The 22,060-nt window shown below is 50.3% G+C and overlaps 1 protein-coding gene across 3 annotated transcripts in view; it reads right to left on the reverse strand.

Annotated features, from left to right (window-relative positions):
• SLC6A20 (solute carrier family 6 member 20) overlaps positions 1 to 22,060 on the reverse strand; it is a 35,600-nt gene that overhangs the window by 10,332 nt on the left and 3,208 nt on the right. Inside the window, exons 2-7 of one of the 3 annotated variants that reach the window (XM_004419601.3) lie at positions 11,811 to 11,951; positions 9,929 to 10,020; positions 7,063 to 7,290; positions 3,826 to 3,936; positions 2,569 to 2,810; positions 1,517 to 1,679 (exon numbers count right to left, since the gene is read on the reverse strand). In XM_004419601.3, the coding sequence (XP_004419658.1) occupies positions 1,517 to 1,679; positions 2,569 to 2,810; positions 3,826 to 3,936; positions 7,063 to 7,290; positions 9,929 to 10,020; positions 11,811 to 11,951 (977 nt within the window). The remainder of the gene's footprint in view (positions 1 to 1,516; positions 1,680 to 2,568; positions 2,811 to 3,825; positions 3,937 to 7,062; positions 7,291 to 9,928; positions 10,021 to 11,810; positions 11,952 to 22,060) is intronic. The other 2 variants (XM_087431724.1, XM_087431723.1) reach the window with 2 other exon arrangements.

The raw sequence follows: 22,060 nt of genomic DNA on the forward strand, positions 1-22,060 counted from the left end.
AAAAGAAAAATGTAAAATTATATCTGCAGGTGATATGAGTTTACATAGAAAACTGAAGCAAATATATAGACAAATATGAGAATTAATGAGAATTTATCAAAGTTGCTAGATCTACGATCAACACACAAAAATCTTTAGTTTTCTTTTGCAACAAAAATAAACACTGATAGGGGCCGGCCCAGTGGCACAAGCGGTTAGGTGCAGACGCTCTGCTGCGGCGGCCTGGGGTTCGCCAGTTTGGATCCCGGGCACACACCAACGCACCGCTTGTTAAGCCATGCTGTGGCAGCGTCCCATATAAAGTAGAATATGGGCACGGATGTTAGCCCAGGGCCAGTCTTCCTCAGCAAAAAAAGAGGAGGATTGGCATCGGATGTTAGCTCAGGGCTGGTCTTCTTCACACACACACAAAAAAAGCTGATAGAAATAGGAAAAACAAGACACCACTCACAATGCAACAAAACAGTAAGGTAACTAGATATAAAGCTGATGAAAGATGGGCCAAGATATTCACGGAGAAAGTTAGTTGAAGAATTATATAAATGAAGATCTGAGTGAACGATGAAATAAAGCATGTTCCTGAATCAAAAGTCACAATTCAAAAGATATTAATTGTCCCCAAATTATGAAATTATAAAATCAATGCAATTCTAATAAAATTGACAAATTACACAAATTATAAAATCAACGCAATTCTAATAAAAATTCCTAAAGGGATTTTTTCCCCCATGGAACTTATTAAACTGATCCTAAAATTAATGTGAAAAAATAAAGAGGCCCAGTATAGCAAAGATAATTCTGTAAAATGTAAATAAGGATGATTTTAGTAGCAAAAAAATTTTAAAAACCCGAATGTCTATTAGTAAGAGAATGGATAAATAAATTGTGGTATATTTGTGTGATGGAATAAAATGCAGGACTTAGAATGAATAAATGAGATTCCACACTTATTGTTATGGACAGATCTCAAAAATAAAATGTTGAATGAGAAAGATATCTCCCAGGACCACACATTTCCATGTAAAAACTGCCAATGAAACAATAAATTATTTAAGAATATATATGGGTAATAAACATGTCAAAACGAAGGTTCTTGTCTCTGGTGAGCAGGGAGAGCTTGGGGCCGGTAACAGAGGGGACTTTAACTTGGTCCCTGAAATGTTTTATATAAAAAAATCTGAGCCCCAAATGGCAAAATGTTTACAATTGTTCATTCACTTGGTAGATAGATGGGTGCTTGGTATACTATTCTTTATATTTTCCTGTATTTTTAAAACTTAAAAAGAGAGAAGGAAAAGGAAGAGAGGACACGGAGAGCCCAAAGGCGCTCTGTAATAACTAGGATTCTCGCAGCACCTGGGGAGAGCAGTGGTCAAGGCTCCCTTCCCTAAGAAGTCAGTCTTCTTGATTTTCATGGGACTTGCACATCCCCCAGAGTGCACTTTCTTAAGGCCACTCCCAAAAGCCCCCGGGAAGCGTGTGGAGAGAAGCAAGCCCGACCTTGCCAGCGCCTTACTGTGTTCAGCTCCGATTCCAAGCTGCAGTTTTCAATTTGTGGGAACACCTTGCTGTATTTGCTTGGGTAGGTGGACTCTAGGTAGTCCTTCACCTGCTCCAGGTTGCTGACTGTCAAAAAGCCATCTTCAAGGTCGAAGGAATTGGTCAGCAGCAGAATCACCCTGCAGAGCAGAGCATCAGATTGACCTTTACTGATGAGAAGGGACGCCATCGCCACACCCTCTTGGAAGCTTGGGCTCCCCTCTGCCTCTTCTTTACTGGTCAGGTGAGGTCGCTCAAAGGGAATCTGTCGATTGGTGACCGTTTAGAGGTCAGGGTGATTTTGAATGGCTTTGAAGAAGCCTCAGACAGAAACAGAGATGACAAAGGAATCAAACCCACACAGCAAGGTTAAAAAAACCTCTGGACCAGCATTGTGCGATAGAACGTTTGTGATGATGGAAATGTTCCACATCTGTGCTGTCCAATATGGTACCCACTAGCCACATGTGGCAACTGAGCACTCAAACGTGGCTAGTGCAACTGAGGAACTGATTTAAATGAATTTATATTAAAATGAAAATCAACTTAAATAAAAATTTAAATTAATTTTAATAAAATTTTAATTAATTTACATTTAAATGTGTAAATAGCCCCTTGTGACTAGCGACTACTCTGTTGGACAGTGTGCATTCGGATGATGTTTCTCGTATTTTGGGAAAGTAGATTCTGTAACCTCCATGCTCAGCTGGAGAGCTCTTGGTTACTGCTGAGGTGGGGAGATGGGACAGGAGAAACTAAGGTTTGTTTGCTGAGTGCCCTATTGTGCTAAGTGCTTTGAATACATCACTTCAGGCAGACGCTGACTTGCCACAGGCCCGTCAGCTACTGGTGGTGTTGGAGGTAGCCCGAATTTGAACCCTGGATTGAGGGCTGCAAAGCTGGTGCCCTTTGCCCCAGAGTCCTTGACTTCTGGGTGTCCATCTCTTCTCAGTGCCCCCTTTAGCTTGGAGCTTCGGAGACTCACCTCCCCCCTGAGGCCTGGGGCTCACTGGGGCGACCCAGTCTTACTTGTTCAAGCAGTCTTCATAGTTGAAAGTGGCCTTGAAGCCGTAGATGGAGAAGGTCACGATGCTGGCAAATATGGAGGTGAAGCTGTTGATGAGGGACACGATGATGGCATGCTTTTGGCAGTTGTTGGAGGGCTCATTATAGCTGGCGAAGGCGATTAGGGTGCCAAACCCCAGGCCCAGCGAGAAGAAGATCTGGGTGGCTGCGTTGATCCAGGCCCTGGGGTTGGCCAGCTGCTCCATCTGGATAGCAGGGATAGGGCTGATGAACCCCAGGCGTGAATCCCACACTCTCAGGCCAGCAGGGGGCGAAGGCCCAGGGAGGGGAAGGCCTTGCCCATGGTACACAGCCAGCCAGATGCAGGCCTGGGGCTGGAGCGCAGCTCTCCTGGCCCCTGGCCGGTGCCCGTCCATCCCCCAGCAGATGAAACACACGCATTCCTCATGTCACATCCTCCGCAGCTCCTTACCCATAGGAGGTGTGCAATTGAAAATTGTAGGGTAAAAGAATTTTAAAAGGTACTGGGCCCCTGATCCATGACCCAGGCACTGCACCAGTCTGGGCCTCCAGAGATGGAGGTGGTGTGGCCTGGTGGTGGAGGTCTCAGTCTGGGCTGAACCCCAGCACTGACATTAGGAGGCATTTAGAATGTCGTTGTGGGGGGGCGGCATTTGGGGGAGGCTGCCACAGTCATTTTGTTTCTAGGGGCCAGATTTGCTAAATGGAGAACTTGTCCTGTCCCGAAGGCAATAGTGCCCCCCACACCCCCCAGTGATGAGTATTGGCTGTGGGGAGCCTGAGGAGTGGGTGGGCTGGGGAGGGATCATGGAAAATCCTGTGGAGTGTGGATCTGCCCCTGTAGGGAGAGGGGTGCAGGAGGCTGAGATGCCTGGAGTGATGCTCACGGCGAATAACTTAGTCCACAGGCTGGAAGGAGGGGTGGGGCGAGACGGGGGACAGGAGGCTAGACGTGGGGCTGGGGCAGCGGTCGGCTGGGGGCAGTGAGGACGAGGAGGAGAGGTGGACAAAAGACTTACTGCCCCAGAATTAACAGGGCTTGGGGACAGCCGGTCTGAGGAGGCGACCCAGTATCCACAGGTAATCCACAACCCTCCCACAGCCTGCTGGGGTCACACCAAACTCCGTGGGTACAACACAGCTTTCACCCACCCTCCATCTTCCCCTCTTTCCACGCATCCTGGAAGGTGGCCGGATGGATGGGGGTGCCCTCAGGGCCCCCTTCCTTCCAGCCTGTACCTTGGGAGTGAACATGTACGCCAGGCCATTGGTGGCTCCATGGAGTGTGAGGCCCCGGACCAGGTAGATGAGGAGCACGCAGTAGGGCAGGGACGCAGTGAAATACACCACCTGCGGGCACCAGAGGGCAGAGTCAGCCTCCTGGAGATATGGGGACCACAGGGCCCTTTTGCCCAGGACAGACCAGCTGTCCCTATGAAACACCACACTGTCTTGGGTGTTCAAGCTACTGAAAGCTGAAAAAGGCACTGGAATTCATGGTCAGATGCAGGTTCTCAGTGTGAGCTGAGGGGTGCGGGTGGGGTGAGGGGATGCAGCTGCCAGGTCTGTAACCACCAGGAAATCTCTGAGTCAGTAGAGAAGAGGGAAACAGGTGTGAGGCCTCTGCCCTCCATCTTCCCTTCACCCAACCCTATTCCAGAAAGGATCGGAGGCAGCCCACAAAAATATATCTATCACATTAACATTTTTTAATTGCTAGAGAAGAAATCAGTGCAAGAAGAAAATGTGGGCAATACAGTAAGATGAGCCCGAAGGAAAAGGCAGCCCACAGAATATGTGTATGAGGTTCTATCCAGTTTCTGAGCCAGATTCCTCTCTGAGCTTCCTAGTGGCCCAAGCAAAGCAGGAAGCACAATCACTTACAAGATTTATATTATCTTTAAAAGGAAAAAAATTCGGGGCCTGGGAGGAAGGACAGATCTCCCAGGACTGGGGTCTGAGAGAAGCTTGGCCATGAGTGCTCGTAAAGGAAAAGAAGTGACATTTGATGTCGGGGACAATGTCCCTATAATACATACAATAGAAATTCAATGATGTGACTTTTATGAAAGGCCTCACTTCCATGGGCTTTAAAACCACACAGAAATGGAATTTTTTGTCAACTGAATCTTATTTTCCTGCTGATGCATCTCAAGTTCAATGATGTCTTATCTTTGGTTTTCAGGGTGGTTCAGCAGTAGTCTCTTATATTCTGAGTAATTCTAATTTTCACAAAGCCTTAGAATAGAGACTTAAAGTGCACGTATGGCCATGCAGGACTGGAATGTTTTCTGTATATCAACTCATATGTTCACCAGAGCGTCTTATGTAAAGCAAAGAAATGCTTTGCAAGATTTACTGTTGCGAGATTAGTTCCTTTAAAGTTTGGGTCCTCCTGTGAGAAATACAGCTGGTGACTCATGTCCAGATGGACCTGAATTGCACACGGCCCTCCATACTCGCTGAGGCGTGGCACCATCTTCCCATGAATTTCCAAGGCCACCAGAGTGGCATGGTGCTCTGTGCCCTCTCACCCTGGGAAGAACAGGCAGAGGTGGGGGTGTGTCTTTTATCATTGATTCTTAATTGAGGTCATGGTAACTTGATAAGAGTTATAAATCCACCCAAGATTACAAAACAATAAACCAGGTTCAAGATGGAGATGGACAAGTGGAAAGAGAGGGCATCAGGACAGTGAGTTGAAGGAAATCAAAGGACAACAGGGGAGGGTGACCAATGTCCATAACCAGAGGACACTTAGGGAAAGCCCTTGGAATCTCCCTCCTTCCTTGTGGGTGACCATGTTTCCCAGAGGCTCTCTCGAGTCTCAACCAGGGTCCCTCCTTCCCCATCAGGGAAGCTGGAACGATGGCTGGACACACGATCCAGCCTAAACCCTTGGGAGAAACCATTTCTCATCAATCTACAAAAACTCTTGGAGGACAAAAAAGAGATTCCAACAGAGGAGGCCAGGAAACGGCACACAGTCTGTAACAAAATTAATCCCCATAAATAATGCTGTTGGGGCACTTCTATCATGCAGATGGGTGTGGCTTCGGCAGAGGAAATAAAGAACAGATAAGTTTTCCTGGCGTGACTTCATCTAACACACATATAAATGATCTGGAAAAGAGACGGCCTTGTTAAATCTCCAAGTTTGCAGATGTTGCCCTCAGATCTTTGGGATCATGGTCATAATAATCTGGCAAAGACAAATTGCAAAAACCTTTTATATGAGCACAAAATATCAGCCAAGCTTCAAGATGGGACAGAGTGAGTTGCTGCAGGCTCTAAGCTCCCCTGGGAAAGATTCACTGGCTCTCAGCTTGGCTGTGGGATGGGTGCTTTCGGGGCTAAGATGCTGGCCATCACGGTGTCTTGGAAACCAAAAGAAAACATCCTACCAGGCATGGTACTGGAGTCGTCACAGGGTACCTAAAATACCGTGGGTAGTTCTGGTCTTGATGCCTCAAGAAAAACATGGTGGGGCTGGAGGACACAACTCAGGTGGTCAGGAGGGTGAGGACAGGTGGACTGTTAGGACCTCAGAAGGGAAAAGTTGGGATTAATTAAATCATGGAAAGTGTGGCGAGAGCCAACAGAAGGTGGCTCACCAAACCAAGACAATAGGGAGTCTTTGGGGCAAAGCTGGGTCTGCCCAGCTTTGCTCTCACAGTTTGTGCCCTCGGGCAGGTCACTTTACCTCTCAAAGCCTCAGGTGAGTGGGACAATGAAATCTACCATGAAGGGCTGTCGCAGGATTGAGACAATGTGCGTGCCCAACCCATGGTGGATCTGCCATGAGGAGTGACTGAGTATGAGGTGGGGCCTGCCAGCGGTCTGGGGCATCTGCTGAAGCTTGAGGAAGATGGCAGGTGATGGAAACACTCCAAGAAAACCGTCTACATGGAGCAGATTAGAGTGAAAGGAACATCTCAGCTCTAGCAGGAGTATAAACCTGGGGAATCGGGCCCAAAAGCTCTGCATTGAAAGCAGCTTAGAGCAGAGGTTCTCAAACGTGGCTGCAGATTAGAATCACCTGGGGAGCTTTTACAATCCCATTGCTCAGGGTGCACCCCACACTGATTACTCTAGAACCTTTGAGGTAGGACTGAGACATCAGAGTTTTAAAAGCTCTCCAGGTGATATCAATGTGCAGCTAAGTTTGAAGGCCAGTGGCTAGGGTGTCTCAGGGACATCTGCAATCATGTAAGTTTAAAGAAGGGAAAACTCACTCTCTAGTTGCTTGGTGCCACTTGGACAGTATGGATTTGGGGCTGGCTGGTACAGAAATGCGCATCCTTTTAGGTAGTGGGAAAGTACTAGTTTCGAGATTTAGGGTTGCAACTTCAAGCCCCGCCATCTTTAGAGTTGACTGCAGAAGGCAACCTCTTGCCATTGTCCAGAGCAGGGCAGAGGCGGCTGCCCACCCTTCCCCCCCACCCGGAGCACCAGCCCCATGCTTTGCCGTCCCACCTTGCCGGTTGACTCAGTGCCCCGCAGGATGCACAGGTACACCATGAGCCAGGCCAGGATGAGGCACAGTGCAGGCTCCCACTGCACACTCCCATTCTCCTGGATGGATGGTGAGATGTTGAGGGTTTTCCTGTACCAGAAGTACTGCGTCGAGGAAGCCTTCTCACACTCCTCATCGTAGCCCGTGCGGTTGCCATTCAGTGGGCAGACAGACCATGGCAGGGGATCCTTTGGGATCAAAACAAGCATTATACAGAGAGGTGAGGGCTGAGACCTAGGGTTGGGGTGGGGAGGATGGGAGGTGGCTCTGATATGGGGTTCATGGAAGAGAAGGGCACTGGTCCCCAAAGGGTAGGTGGCCAGAGCACCTGAAGGTAGACAGGGAATTCCAGGGTTTGTCAAGGGCACAGATGGGGTTTGGGAACAGGAGGGAGGCAGGGAGGGGAGAGGAGCATGAGGACGGGATTCCACACTTCTTGCCACCTTACAGGAATTTTTTGAAGACTACTGAACTCTGTTGTGGGTCTGAGAGACTGAATCAAACAGACAATGGCCAGAGCATCTATGCAATGGAACTCTGACCCACAACCTCTGCAGCAACCAGCCCAGGGACTCAAACCACAGTGTCTGCAGTAATCGGCCCAGAACGGTCAGGACTTGATCACTGACTGCCAGCTTCCCCAACTTGTGTTCCCTCCAACTGGGGACCAACCATAGAAAGCCAAACATACTCCCCTAATCACCTAATCAGTCACATAGATAGCCCACCTGTAGCTTCCCCATGCCCACAGCCTCCAACCAGGGCACGCCTGAAGCCTTCCCTTCTTCCACTAACATGCTTTCCCACTGCTCTGCCTGCCTGACTCGCTCGCTATAGCAGCTCTGAATAAACGCCTCTCCTTGTTCTCACCGGGTGGTCTGTTTATTTCCACAAGTCCCTAGCAAGTCCTGGCGTGGATAAGACTTGGGTCCAGCCCTCACTATAGCTGGTGGTGGAATCAGTGGTCAGGCTGGGGTCCCACATCTGCATCTGTAATGGCTCCAGGGCTCCTGCTGGGAAAGGCTGGACATGAGGCTGGAAAGCCTGAAGGCCTGAGTCACAGCTGCTTGGCTGCCCTCTGCCTCAGGTCCTCAGTGCTCTCAGCCTCACAGGGTCGTGGTGACGATTACGTGAGTGAATACTTCTAAAGTGCTCGCTACTCTGCCTGGCCCAGAGCAAGTGTAAGTGACTGTCTGCTGCTGCTGTTACTATGTGACCATGGAGGAGGCTCCAAAGCAAGGGACTAAGGGAGAAGTTCGTGGACTGTGAAGGATAGAATGAATGAATGGCCAAGTGATTTTCAGGAATTGCTGGCCCTCATACTCCTGAGGGTTAAAAAAAGGTGCACCCTTTCTTGAGACACTTTATTTTGACCTTTGAAAGATGGTCAAATTATTCTGATTTTGTTAGAATAGGACATGTTGCTTCCACCTTTGGAAAACTGTCTTAATAAGAATACAGATCTATAATGCCTGCAACGTGTATGGTAACCCCTTAGTTGGAGTGGCGTTGTGCAGTGCACAACCTGCCCAACTATACATGACAGCCCTGAACAGAGGACGGGAAATGATCACCAGGCTGGAGAGTAAGAGGAGCTGCCCTGTTTCTACTCAGAAGGCGGAAGAGAGGCAGGATTTTGGCCAGTCTTCATGGAACTCTAGGCTGAGCCAGGGAGAGGATGAGGGGAGGCAGCTAAGCTCAGGGCAGAGAGTCTTTCCTGTCAGGGATGTACACAGGGCAGTTTCCAATGGGGCGACCTGGGCAGAGCTGACTGGGGAGCCAGAGTAGGGTGTAGCACCTTCCCAGTGTAGACACCAAGTCCTGGTTATTGAAGTCATTCCCCCAGCCATTCTGGGGGCCCCAAAGACTCAAGGCTGTGCCCCAGTGCTCCAGAGAGTGACCCCACAAGTTGGGGTTAGTCCACAGTGCGTGGCCAGCCCTGCCTGGCTTTCGTCCTGTGAAGGGTGCAAAGGGTGAGACATCTGCCCAGTTCGCTCCCGTCTCCCCCTCCTCTTTTCCCATCTGGGAAGAGGCTGAGATGGAGGAGGTTGCTGGAAGGCAAGTGGGGGCAGTGGGGTGGGGTCCCTGAGAGTGAACGGCAGGGGCCGAGGGCAAGAAATGAACGTGGGCAGTGGAGGGGAATTTCCTCTTGGCCTGGATGCAAAGACCACCTCCCGGTGAGGAATTAGGGCTCGCTCTTCTCCACAATTCTCAGCCCTTCCACATTTTCTACAACGAGCGTCAGCTAAGGTTATAATCAGAAACACATGTTTAAAATGTTTCTCTTTGGGAATAGCCCCTACTGAGTTACAGGGGTGACAGCGGGCCTTCTGGGAGGACTCTTGGTCTGCAGGGAAGAGGAGAGGCTCGGCCTGGAGTTAGAAACTTGGAAGGACAGGTGACGGGAGGCAGGAGGGGGAGGAGGGAGGCCGGCGCTGTATTGTGGGTTGGTGGAATCCCTCCTCATGGGGTCTCTCCACAGATTTCCCCCTGGGCCCACTCTGCAGTGGTTCTTAATATTTTGGAGGTCACATCCTCCAGAGAGAACCCGATGAAAGCCGTGCACTGCTCCCTAGAAACATGCACATGCACGTGCACAATCTGGCTTACGCCTGCAGGGGTCCACGGAGCCCAGGTTCAGAAGCTCTCCATTGGTTTGGGTGCTCAGCGCCGCCCCCAGCCCTCACACCACTTCCTGGCTCCCCAGGGGCTGCTGCCCTCAACCTCCACACTTTCCCGGAGGGCGGCCCCTCCCGGCTGTCCCCCGTGGGAAGCCCTGCTCCCCTCTCCCTTTCCAGCTCGGGCTCTGGCGCAGTCTCCGCTCACCTGGAAGGAGTGGAAGAGGTACCAGAAGCCCCAGGCGTTGATGACGTTGTAGTACATGGACAGGAAGAAGGAGACCACCACGCTGGAGATGCCTGCGAGGAGGCAGAGGGCAGGCTGAGGACGGCCCTTCCCCGCCCGCCTGGACGAGGCCGTGGTGGCCCCGTCAGTGCGCACCCCCAGGTCACGCCTGTGGTGACTGCCCTGGGATGGCAAAACCTCCGTCAGCAGGTTTGTGAGATGGTGAACCGTGACCAGGCACCTGCGAGCACCCTCTAAGGGTTAGTCTCTTCCCCCCTGCCCCCTCCCATCTTCTGGGACAGGAGGCTGATGACATGTGTTTGAGATCTGGTGCCAGCTGCTGTACTAAGTACTTGATGTGCCTCAGGTCCTCACAAAAATGTTGCGAAGTGGGCGTTATTATCCCCATTTCACAGAGGAGAAAACCAAGGCACCGAGCTTGCCCAGACCACCCAGCTGTTAAGTGGCAGAACTAGGGTTCAGACCTAGTGTGAGAAGCACTTTGTCCCTGCCAAGTGCCACCCTGATACCAGACATTACCATTGCCCCCTCCTTGGCTCACTACCTGAAGTTGGGTTACTCGGACCAAACCTGCCCCATGGTGGCAGGGAGCAGGGGTGTAGGAGTGGAGGGGACAGGGGCTGCCCCACCTGGTCAGGCCTGTGGGGAACTGGGGTAGGGGCCCACAGAGCAGAGGGAGGGGTGGCAACCAGGGGTGTTCTACAGCCGGCCCACTCTGGTCCCCCAGAGCCATTGTGCGCCTCTCTGTCCAACCCCACAGTCTGGGACATCCGTTCGTAGTTTGAAATTGGCCATGGTGGGAATATTTACACTGCCAGGATCAGTAAATGCTACAGCCAGGCCAACCACCTTGAAAGCCAGTGGTTAAACATTCACAGCACCCCTGATTGGCACAAACATCTGGTATCTTTCCTATTACGCAGCAAATGCTGCCTCAGAGAAGCCCTCTGTGATTGCTTACTTGGGCAGATTGTAAAACCACACTCTAAGTTAAAAAGTAACAGCCATTCAAGATGAGGAGGCAGTTCAGGTTTGGAGATGATTTCTGAGGCCACTGGGTACATGTCTTCTGCATCTGAGACTGTCATGTCCAAGTTGACGCCCTCCTTGCTCCTGAAATGTCACTCTGCTTTCCTGCCTGCCTTCTTTTCTGGGGGCGGGAGGGATGAGCATTGCTGGTCAAGGTTCCTCCTGCCGGGGAGACAGCCCTGGAACAGGAGGGCTGTGCAGGGCAGGTTAACCATCTCCCGGGCACTGGCGTGAAGGGACTCAGGGGAGGCCGGATGTCAGGCAGCGCCCTCTGACAGCCACGAGTGCCTCTGCTTCCCGACCCTGGAAATGTTAATGCTCCCCCACCCCCAGCCTCCCAGTGGTGTGAAGATGAAATGAGCTCATGCACATCCATTGTACAGGCTAGCACCTGGCACATAGTGGGTGCTCACTACAGAGAGAGATGTTCTTCTTAATACTTAGCAGGGAGCAGTTACACGATTCCCAGAGGGTTGCTAGCTGCGACACTGAGTTATTGCTGGGCAGCATTTCCCTTTCACAGATGAGCAAACTGAGGCCCAGAGAAGAGAAGCAATGTGCTATCAGTTCCCCAGGGGGTGTGCATCCTCCCTTTCTCACTGCCCTGTAGGTAAGAAGCCCAGCCCCTCTCGGCCCACATTCCATGGCACCCCTCCTGGGCCGTCAGTCCACCCCAGTTAAGGGCTCTCTCTTGGGCTTCATGCTTGCCCCTCGCTCCAGCAGCTTTGCCAATGGAGTCTCACCCCACCCCGTGCTGCCCAGGATACAGTATGGGGGTCTCCAGGAGGGAGAGGGTGGGGGAGGGTCCACATACCGACACCACTGAGGTAGGGGCTGATGGTCCTCCAGGCGCCAATGCTGCCCTGCCGCATGCGCTGCCCCACCGCCAGTTCCAGGTACAGGAGGGGCATTCCCTCCACGATGAGCATGATGATGTAGGGCACCAGGAAACTACCTGTGGGCGTCCAGAGCCAAGACCAGGCCATCACCGACGGGCTTTACTCTGTAATCCACCCAACCTCTGTGCAAGCATCCTTCCATCCGCCCTCCTTTCCTTCCTTCTGTCTTCCATTGTCCATTCATTCTTCTACCTTTCCACTCATCCATCCTTCTGCCTTCTCACTCTCCACCTCTCCACATATCTTTCTGTCATTTCTCTCATCCATCTGTCATTCCTGCATCCGTTTTCTTCCACCCATCCACCCACCAATCCATCCTCCATCCTTCCTTCTATTCTTTTCCCTTTCCCTCATACATCCCTTCTCCATCCTTCCACTCATCCACTCTCCTTCCTTCCTTCCTTCCTTCCTTCTTTCCTTCCTTCCTTCCTTCTTTCTATCTTTCTACTCATCCATCTATCTGTCTGTTCGTCCAATCATCTATGGATGGATGACATGTAGCCATGTCAGCTAAAATCTATAAATACTTCCATCCTGGGTGATAAATTGCCACTGTCTGAAGTCCCTTGAGTGCCTTCCTCAATGCCTCAGCTGCCCCAGCGCCTCTGTCAGAAACCCCATTCCACCTTCTATCGTAGCAACTAATGGTTGATCAGAGCCAGGACCACTGAGTTGTTAAATCTTTTGAACATCACCCCTGAATCCATCCACCCAGCTCCATACACTTGCTTTGGGCATTTTGCACAGCCCTGATGGTGCCCCACAGGAGGCAGCATGCTAACCAAACCTGCTCAGCACTTCCTCTGAGCCTGCCGGGAGCTGGGTGTGGGATGGATGGGAGAACAGCAGCCCTGCTCCCTGCCCCGAGGGGTCACCTGGTCAGAGGAAGCTTAGCTGCCTCCTAATTCTCCAGGGCCACAGAATACTCCTCCAGGTCGCATATCTTCTGAGATGAGGCAGGGGCTGGGTGTGTATGTGTGGGGAGACAAGGGGGTCCCTAACAGACAGAGCCCAGGCCACCACCTCCTTTTACAGAGCACCTCTGTGCATATATCTGTTTTATACAGTGGCCTTCAGCCTAAAATTTCATTTTAATAAACTGTACTATGACAAATAAAATTTTAAACCCATGCATTCCCAAGGAGCCATCTGCAGACAAGTGCCCTTTGTGGTAGTGGGAGCCAGGGAGTGTGAATGGAACTACGGAGCCCTCCTCTGCCACTGCCAGACACACGGACAGAGGCAGACAGCCTGCTGCGGGGCCACCTGCCACATCTGCCCCTGCAGACGGCTGCCCCTCTGCCTCTCCTGTGGGTCCAGCCCTCCTTCTCCACCCCACCTCAGCCATCCCCTGCCTAGCTCCTGGCTCTTTGGCAGTGGACCTGAAAAAAGGTCCAGTAGGAGAAGAGGGCAGGACTTCTGATTAAAATAAAACCCTGACACTCCAGGTGCAGGGATTAAGGGCTGGTCACAGAAAGAACTGGCTGTGAAAGTGTTAAGGTAAACAATGAAATATACATGCTTACGTAAACATCTAATATTTACAAAAACACCTTCGTTGTAGCTACGTGCTGTCCTATGACCCACTCTCCTCCCCAGCGGGCTCTCACAGGCAGTCTCCCGACCACACCAGCACCTTTGCGTCACCCCTTACGTAGCTGCACAACATCCCTCTGGGACAATGAGCCCGGAGTTCATTTCATCAGTCCCTGGACACTTAGGCTGTTGACAATTTTCTGCCATCCTAAATAAAGCTGTGCGGCAAAGCCTGTCCACGTGCTCGGTTATCTCCTCAGGATGGAAAGCCCAGACGTAGAATGGCTGGCCCCGAGACCAAGCACAGCCCCCATGGGCTCTCTCACCACGGAGAGAAAGGCACGAGCTGTGCACCCGGGAGAGCGGACCCACACCACCCGGCCTCTGCATTCCCAGCGTCGTCCCCCCTGCTCGTGTCAGGCCTACAAATCCTGCTCTCATTTCTGGACTCTGCTTTGAAGGCTCTGCCAGGCCCTGCTCCCTCCCTGCCCTGCAGAAACGTGTTCCAGCATCTTACCAGGTTCCGCTCAATAGCAAGGAGCCCAAGAGGCAGGCAGGGGCTCTCACCCACCGTACACCTAACAACAAAGGTCGTGTTGGCACGACCTCCTTGGAGTAACATGCAAACCCTCAGTGGTTATAAGAAAAGCTCATTTTCTCCCAAGGTGTTAAACAGTAACCCCACGAGGCCTGGCAAGGTCCATGGAAGGCTTTTCTCTTTGATGGGGCCTGCCTGATGGCCCACTGCCCATGGGAAGGCTGGGAGCCCAGGCCTGGTGCCCAGCTGGGTATCCCTCGGTGATTTCTATTACCCCTCCTGCCCCCTCAGCCATCAAAACACACACACACAATCCTAGTGAATTTTCTCTGCAATCATTTTCTCAACTAGAGAAATGAACCTCAACCCATATCTCACGTTTTATACCAAAAAACATCTCAAAATGGACTATAGACCTAGATGTACCACTCAAAACTATAAAACCTCTAGAAGAAAACACAGGAGAAAATCTTTCTGACTTTAGATTAGGCACAGATTTCCTGGATACATTAAAACACTATCTGTGAAAGAAAATATTGATAAATTGGACTTCATTTTAAAATTGTGCTCTGTGAAAGATACCATTAGCAGAAAAAAAACAGTGAGCTACAGACTGGGAGAAAATATTTGCAAAACATGTATCTGACAAAGACTTTGTATCTAGAACATATAAAGGATTCTCAAAACTCAATAATGAGAAAACAAAGACTCCATTCAAAAAGTCTACAAAAAATTTGGACATTTCACTAAAGAAAATACATGAATGGAAAATTAGCACATGAAAAGATGCTCAACATCAGTGTTCATTAGGAAAATGCAAATTTAAACCACGACGAGACACCACTACACACCTATTAGAATGGCTAAAATAAGAAACGCTGACGATACCAAGTGCTGACGAGGATTTGGAGGGAGTCTCATACATTGCTAGTGGAAATGTAAAATAGTGCAGCCACTCTGCAAAACAGTTTGGCAGTTTCTTATAAAGCTAAGTATATACTTACTGTATGACCCAGCAATTGTACTCCTGGGTATTTACACTAGAGAAATGAAAACTTATGTTCACACAAAAACCTACACACAAATGTTTATAGTGGCTCTATTCACAGTTGTCAAAAACTAGACAATTAGCCTAGTTATCCTAACTGTCCTTCAATGTGTGAATGGACAAATAAATTCTGGTACATCCATACAATGGAATATTACTTGGCCAATAAAAGGGAACAAGCTGCTGGTTCATGCGACATGGGAGAATCTCAAAAGCAATATGCTTAATGAAAGATGCCAGATTCAAAAGGCTACATACTGTATGATTCCACTTATATGACATTCTGGAAAAGGCAAACAGAAAACAGATCTGTGGTTGCCAGGGGCTGGGAGTGAGGAGAGGCTGACCACAGGGGCATGATTGTGGTGGTGGTAACACAACTGCATGCATGTGTCAAAATTCAGAGAACTGTATGCCAAAAAAAGTGAATTTTTCTGCATGTAAATATACCTCAATAAAAAAAATTTGCTTTGTGATCAGTTTGAAAACAAGTCCACTAACCAACCCTCTTCCAAATGGACTCTTCCCCATGCTCCTTTTATGTAAAAATTCTGACACTGGCTCTGCATGGGGACCTGACATCAGGGAGAGGCAGACAGAGGCCTGAAAAATGGTGCCTTTGCTCCCATGTATCTTGATGGGCTGGTGGTCTAGTGATTAAGATTCAGCGCTCTCACCACCATGGCTCATGTTCGTTTCCCAGTCAGGGAACCACACCACCTGTCTGTTGATTGTCACACTGTGGCGGCTGCATGTTGCTGTGATGCTGGAAGCTATGTCAATGGTATTTCAAATACCAGCAGGGTCACCCATGGTGGACAGGTTTCAGTGGAGCTTCCAGACTAAGATAGACTAGGAAGAAGGATCTGGCCACCCACTTGGGAAAAAAATGGCCATGAAACCCCTATGAATAGCAGTGGAGCGTTGTCTGACACGGCACCGGAAGGTGAGAGGATGGTGCAAAAAGACGGGGCAGGGTCCCGCTCTGCTGTACATAGGGTCGCTGGGAGTCGGAATCGATTTGATAGCACTAACAACAAATCTTGATGGGCACACGGTGGGAAATTAAATACTGTCACACGGTCTTTGCTGCTGCTCGTGTGAAGGGTGGAGTCTATTTCCCCACCCACAAATCTGGGCTGGCCCTCGGACTTGCTGTGTCCAATAGCATGTGGGAGGAGAACCACCAGGGTGGTTCTAGAGCCCTGGCCTCAGGACGCCTTGCAGCTTCACCCTCATCCTCTTGGAGTGCGGCCCTGAGACCACCTTGTATGGAAGCCAGTCCAGGCCACCTGAGGGTGAAAGGCCACGTGGAGGAGAACCGAGGCCCAGCCAACTCAGCACCAGCTCCCAACGTGTGAGTCCTCCAGCGCAGCCCACCCATGCGTGAATGCAACCAGGCCTGATGAGAACCATAGAGAAACGCCCAGCCACCCACAAAACTGTGAGAAATAATTAATTGTTTTAGCCACTGCTTTTTCTTTTTCTTTTTATCTCTCAATACTTCACTGTGTATTTCCTAAAAAGAAAGACATTCACTTATATAATCCTAGTGCAATGAGCAAAATCAGGAAATTCACACTGATACAGTACTATTATCTTATCTACAGATCTTCACGGAATTTTACCAATGATTCCACTAACGTCCTTTGTCTGGTCTCAGATCCAGCTCGTAATCACGCATGGCATCTAACTGTCACGTCTCCTTAGTCTCCTTTGATCTGGGACAGCTCCACAGTCTTTCTCTGTCTTTTGTGACCTTGACACGTTGGTGAGCACTAGCCAGTTATTTTGTGAAATGTCCTCGTTTGAAGTTTGGCAGGGACACTAGAGTGACCCGGGTCTTTGTCCAGAGGCTCGTGGCGTCGATTTGCCCCGTTCATGGCAATGGTAACTTTGTTCACTTGGTTAAGGTGGGGTCCACCAGGTTTCTCTGCTGCAAGTTACTATTTCTCCTCTGAAATTATGAAGTATCTTGCAGGGAGATAATTTGAGACGAGGTAGCTATCTATTTCTCATCAGACCTGTGCCCACTAGTTTTAGCATCCATTGGCGATTCCTGCCCGAAACCATTATTACCGTGTTGGTTGCCAAGTGGAGATTTTCTAACTCCATCGTTCCTTCTGAGTCCTTAGGTGGTAGAGCCGTCTGTCACGCAGATGTAGATAACAGAGGCACCCACCCTCCCTGTGTGTAAGTCTGCATTATCCTGGGTGAGTGGGACGTTTACACTCACAATTATTCGGAGGATACAAAGCCAGCTCTTAGCCTGGTTAATTCTCTCTCATCACCACCTCCCCGGCACCCGCTGTCACATCCCAGCCGCCCTCCCCTCTGTGCTGGGCCTCTTGCGTCCACCCTACAGCTGCCCCCTACAGTTTCTTCCCAGATTGTGTCAGTCTCTGCCTCCCCACCCTTCACCCTCCCACCTGGTCACAACCCGCTTTGGCTTCTCCTCACACCTAGAATACCATCCGCAGGCCCTCCCCTCCGTGGCCTCTGAGGCTCTGTGAACAGACTCCTGTCTTCCTTTCCGAGCTGTCGGCCTCCCTCACTGCACCGCAGTCACCGGGCTCTTCCTGCTGGTCTAGCCTCAGTGCGCTTGCCCTCGCTGTTCCCTCTGCCTGAATGCTTTCTCCCTTCTTTCAGCTCTTTGCCACTCCTGCCCTCCTCAGAGCAGCCTTCCCGGTCGGCCACAGCAAAAACAGCCCCACACCAGAGTGCCCCTCTAGCCTCCCACCCTGCTGGACCTCCCTTCAGAGCAGTCACCCATGTGAAACTACGCTGTAATTTTAGTTGTCTAGTTGGGGTCTGTTTCCACCAGTGTGGACGCTCCTGCTCCCTGCTCTGCTTAGAAGAGAGCTGGGCAGAGAGCAGAGCGTGGTGAGGATTTGCTGAACACGGGAAGGAATCCTTCAGGTCTCACCAGGCCTTCCATACACATCACTTCCTTCAGGAACCTCTCTAGATCACCCAAAACTAAGTTGGGGTCCCCCTCTCTGGTCTCACGGTCTCACAGCCTCTGCTGAGTGTCTACTGCTCTGTCCACCCTCTAAACTTCCCTAACAGCTCCCAAGGGCAAGGATGGGGCAGACTGGCTCACAGTTGAATCTCCAGCTCCTAACACAAGGCCTGGCACAGACTAGGTGCTCAATAAATGTTTGTTGAATGACTGCCTGATGGTAAATGGTTCTATGGTGGTGGTTCTACTTGGGTGGGTGGGCTATGAAGCTATTACAGAGAAGACAGAGAGAGAGATGACAGAGAGGTCTGGTAAAGTTCATCATGTTGCTAAAAACAGTGTTTTTAAAAATTTGATATGAAATTATTACTTTAAGATTACTTTCACTTTATTTTGTGTGTGTATTAGGTAAGACGTACACTGGGCAAGTCTATATTGGCCTGCACCTCCCTCAGAAAGGATGAGCAATCTAAAGAAGTCTTTGGATCTATGATAAGACACTGTACATCAAAATAAAAGGACCACTCTAAGGTTTCAGAGCAAATGTCTTCCTCTGAAATAGATTTACTGAGAGAAACAGAAGGAATTTGTAGCAAATTTCTAGTACATGGTCTCTAAGAGACAAGAGGACACTGTGTTTATGGAACAGTATCAGGCCGTGAGGAAGAAAGGACAGTTTAAGATGAAATAAGATTTTATGAAGATGAAAAAAATACGATGGTTCAATTTAAAGCCAATGGAGGCAATAAGTGAGGTAAAAAACACCACCTTGAGAAATTACCCCGCGGCCCAGGGGAAAAGGGTAAAGAAGAGGAGATTACAAGAGAAGAGAGGAGGCCTGGACAGCAAGCCCAAACATGTACTCGATCCCTAAGGACCTAAGAACTAAGGAGGAGAGAACAGGGCAGACACAGCAGCTGGAACATGGACAATAACAAATTCTACGAGACTCTGGCCTGGCCATTTTCCAAATTTTCTACCATGAACATATATTGCATTTATAACCCCAAAACACACATGAATATGTTATTCTAGAGTATGTTGCTACTTATTTTTCTAATTGTTGTAGCCAGTACCCTTTCTGTTTGCTAAACCCAAGAATCTCACTACAAGAGAAACTCCTTTCTGTATGAAAGTGATCTCTGCAAGCCCTTACATCTCGTTCCGTCTCCTCTGAGACCCACGAAAGACAAATTAATCAGATTCAGGCACTGGCAGAGGAAAGTGTCCTCAGGCTTCCAAACTCCTGCTCTCCCTCCACTTACATACCTTTGTCCTCTACAAAAACCACACAGGGACATTTTAACTTGATTTTTTCTTTTTGGTGCATGTGTGTGTGTGTCTGTGTTTAATTTAAAGAGCATGGAGCACAGTTCCCAGGTGATGCTGAAGCTGCTGGTCCGGGGAACACACTTTGGCAAGCACTGTTCCACTCTCTGCGATACTCCCCTCCATTGCCTTCCTTCTCCTCGCTCACACCTTTCCATCTTGTCTTCCCCCCCCCCAAAATTTCCCATTTGGAGTCAAACCCAGTCAACATTTTGGAAACAAAGAACAAAGACACAGGTGAGAAAAATGAAAGTCATCCCTCCTGTTCCTGACCCCTTGGTCTAAAACTTCTAGATTCCCATCCTCTCTGTCCCCTCCTCTCCTTGCCCATCCCCTCAGCCAGCGTCCTCACTTCACCAGCTAGCCAGCGCATCCCTGCCAAGATTGCATCTTGGCAATCTCTGCAAACCATGGCTCTGACCACACCACTTCCCTACTTAAAATCCTGGCTTTGCTGTCAGAGTTAAGTTCCATCTTCTTAGCCTGTTATTCAAGGCCCTTCAGTTTGGATTCATGCTGGACCCTTCCTCACCTCTGGCTTCCTCTCCCGCCATTGCCCTGGCCCCGTACGCTGTACATCACAGCCTCATAGAGTTTCTGGCCATTCTCCTCAAATGCACACCCTTCTGTGCCTTTTGCACACACGGTTTCTTTTGCCTGGAAGGTTTTTACCCCTAAATCTGCCTGATGAGCTCTGACTCATCTGTCAAGGCCTAGATTAAATGTTGTCACTGCTGGAAGCCTTTCTAGGTTCTCTTGGGCAGTTAGTCCTTCCTCTTGAGTTATTCCAGCAAAGCCTCTAAACAGCCCTCTGGCAAAGCTCTTCCTCCTCTGCGCTAAAGGGATGTTTCCATATTACGCCCCCCCCCCCTTTGTAAACTCTTTGTGAACTCCCCCCTCCCCCCTGGCTTGCAGCAGATACTCAATGAATATTTACTGAATGACTGAAATTAAGTGCCTAGCAGGTTTATGTTATTTATTGCTTAATTTTATATGGTCCTTCCTGTGGACCATAAGATGGTGGTTCTCAACCCCGGGGCACAGTAGGATCCCCTGGGGAGCTTGAACATGCCTACTGTTCAGGCCACACCTGAGACCAAGGCAATCAGGGTTTCTGGGGGTGGGACACAGGCATCAGTGTTTTCCAGAGTTCCCGGGGGCTTCTAACGTGCAGACGGGGTGAGGCTTCTCCACCGGGGCCGGTGGACAGTGCGTCCCTGATGGGTGCTTTTCCTCGCGACTGCGGGGGCGGGGGTGAGACGCGTCAGACCCACGGTCCAGCGCCGGGGGAGGGACGGCTTTAGCCTGAGGTTAGCATGGAAGAGGTCGCCTCTAATTTAGGGAGGAGGAGGTTTCCTGAGAGGGTGAGCATGGGGTGCGCCTGGCGGAGGGAGGACCCCAGACATTCTGGGGAGGGGACGGGGTGGAGAGGAGGCTGGCCCAGAGCGAGACGGCTTCCCACATTGCTGACCCAGCGCACTCGGTCACAGTCCTCCAGCGTGGAGGTGAAGCGGGGTGAGGGTCACCGCGTGAGGAAACGCCCTGACCATGGCAATTCCGACGGGGTCCTGGGAGAGGCCTGCGCCTCGGCGGCAGCCACTCCTGTCCTGCCTTTATCAGATTAAAAACAGCCGCTGGAGGGTCCGAGGAGAGACCCTGGCTTGGACATGCAAGTGGTTGAGCCCCAGCTGCTCCTCCAGAAGCGCCTTTTCCTCTCTGAACCTGTTCCCCGTCTCTAAGCGGGGGTGCCCGGACGGGCTGCAAGAGCGCGTGAGGAGCAAACCCAATCCCCGAAGCAAGGGCCCCGCCCTGTGTCCCGCACGGGCGAGGAGCCCTGCGGCGTGGTTGTTCCAGGGTTGTCTGGAAACCCCAGACACTTCCTCTGAAGTGTGGTCCATGGACCAGCAGCATCGATTGGCATCACTTAGGAATTGTTAGAAATGCAGAATCCTACCCTCCTGCGGGTGTCTGAATCAGAACCTCCGGGGTGAGGTCCAGTGGTCTGTGGTTTATCAAGATCCTCAGGTAGGCTAAAGTTTGAGACACAATGCTCTAAGCACCAGGGAGGAGCAGAAGGGGCTTTGAGGGGGGAAGTAGGACATCCAGTCTGAGTGTCATTGTCCCACTGCATAGTCAGGTGTCCTCTGATTTCCCCTCTTTATGGTTCAAATATCATATAGAGAAAATTTAGGAGAAAAAAATCCGTATTTCCACTAGCCATATAACTGTTCTCATTTCTCCACGTTTCTTCCATAATTTGATCATGTTTATGTCAAAATCAATCATGGGGCCGGCCCAGTGGCTCAGTGGTTAAGTGCGCGCGCTCAGCTTCGCCGGCCCAGAGTTCGCAGGTTCGGATCCCGGCGCGCACCGATGAACCACTTGTCAAGCCATGCTGTGGCGGCGTCCCATGTAAAGTAGAGGAAGATGGGCACAGATGTTAGCCCAGGGCCAATCTCCCTCACAACAACAACAACAAAAAGCCCCAGCAAAATCAATTGCTGGGACATTTATTTTCCACGAATTAGTGTACAGCATGTTTGCATCCCAATTTCTTCCTGAACAACCACTGCCTTAGACTTTGACATGGTCCCCGAGACCTGCTGACTTTTTCAAGAGCTTGTGTGCAGTTCCTTCAGCTGCTTTTTGTTTTTTCCCGGCGCTGGCATGCGGTACAGAGGGGGTTGGTATCTGGCATGTAATCTTCAGAATTAACATTCCCCTGAGAGCAGCAAGGAAACAAGCCTCCTGT

The sequence above is a fragment of the Ceratotherium simum genome, chromosome 5 (genome assembly GCF_057802395.1).
Source record: "Ceratotherium simum simum isolate JZ-2026a chromosome 5, ASM5780239v1, whole genome shotgun sequence".
NCBI lineage: Eukaryota > Metazoa > Chordata > Mammalia > Perissodactyla > Rhinocerotidae > Ceratotherium > Ceratotherium simum.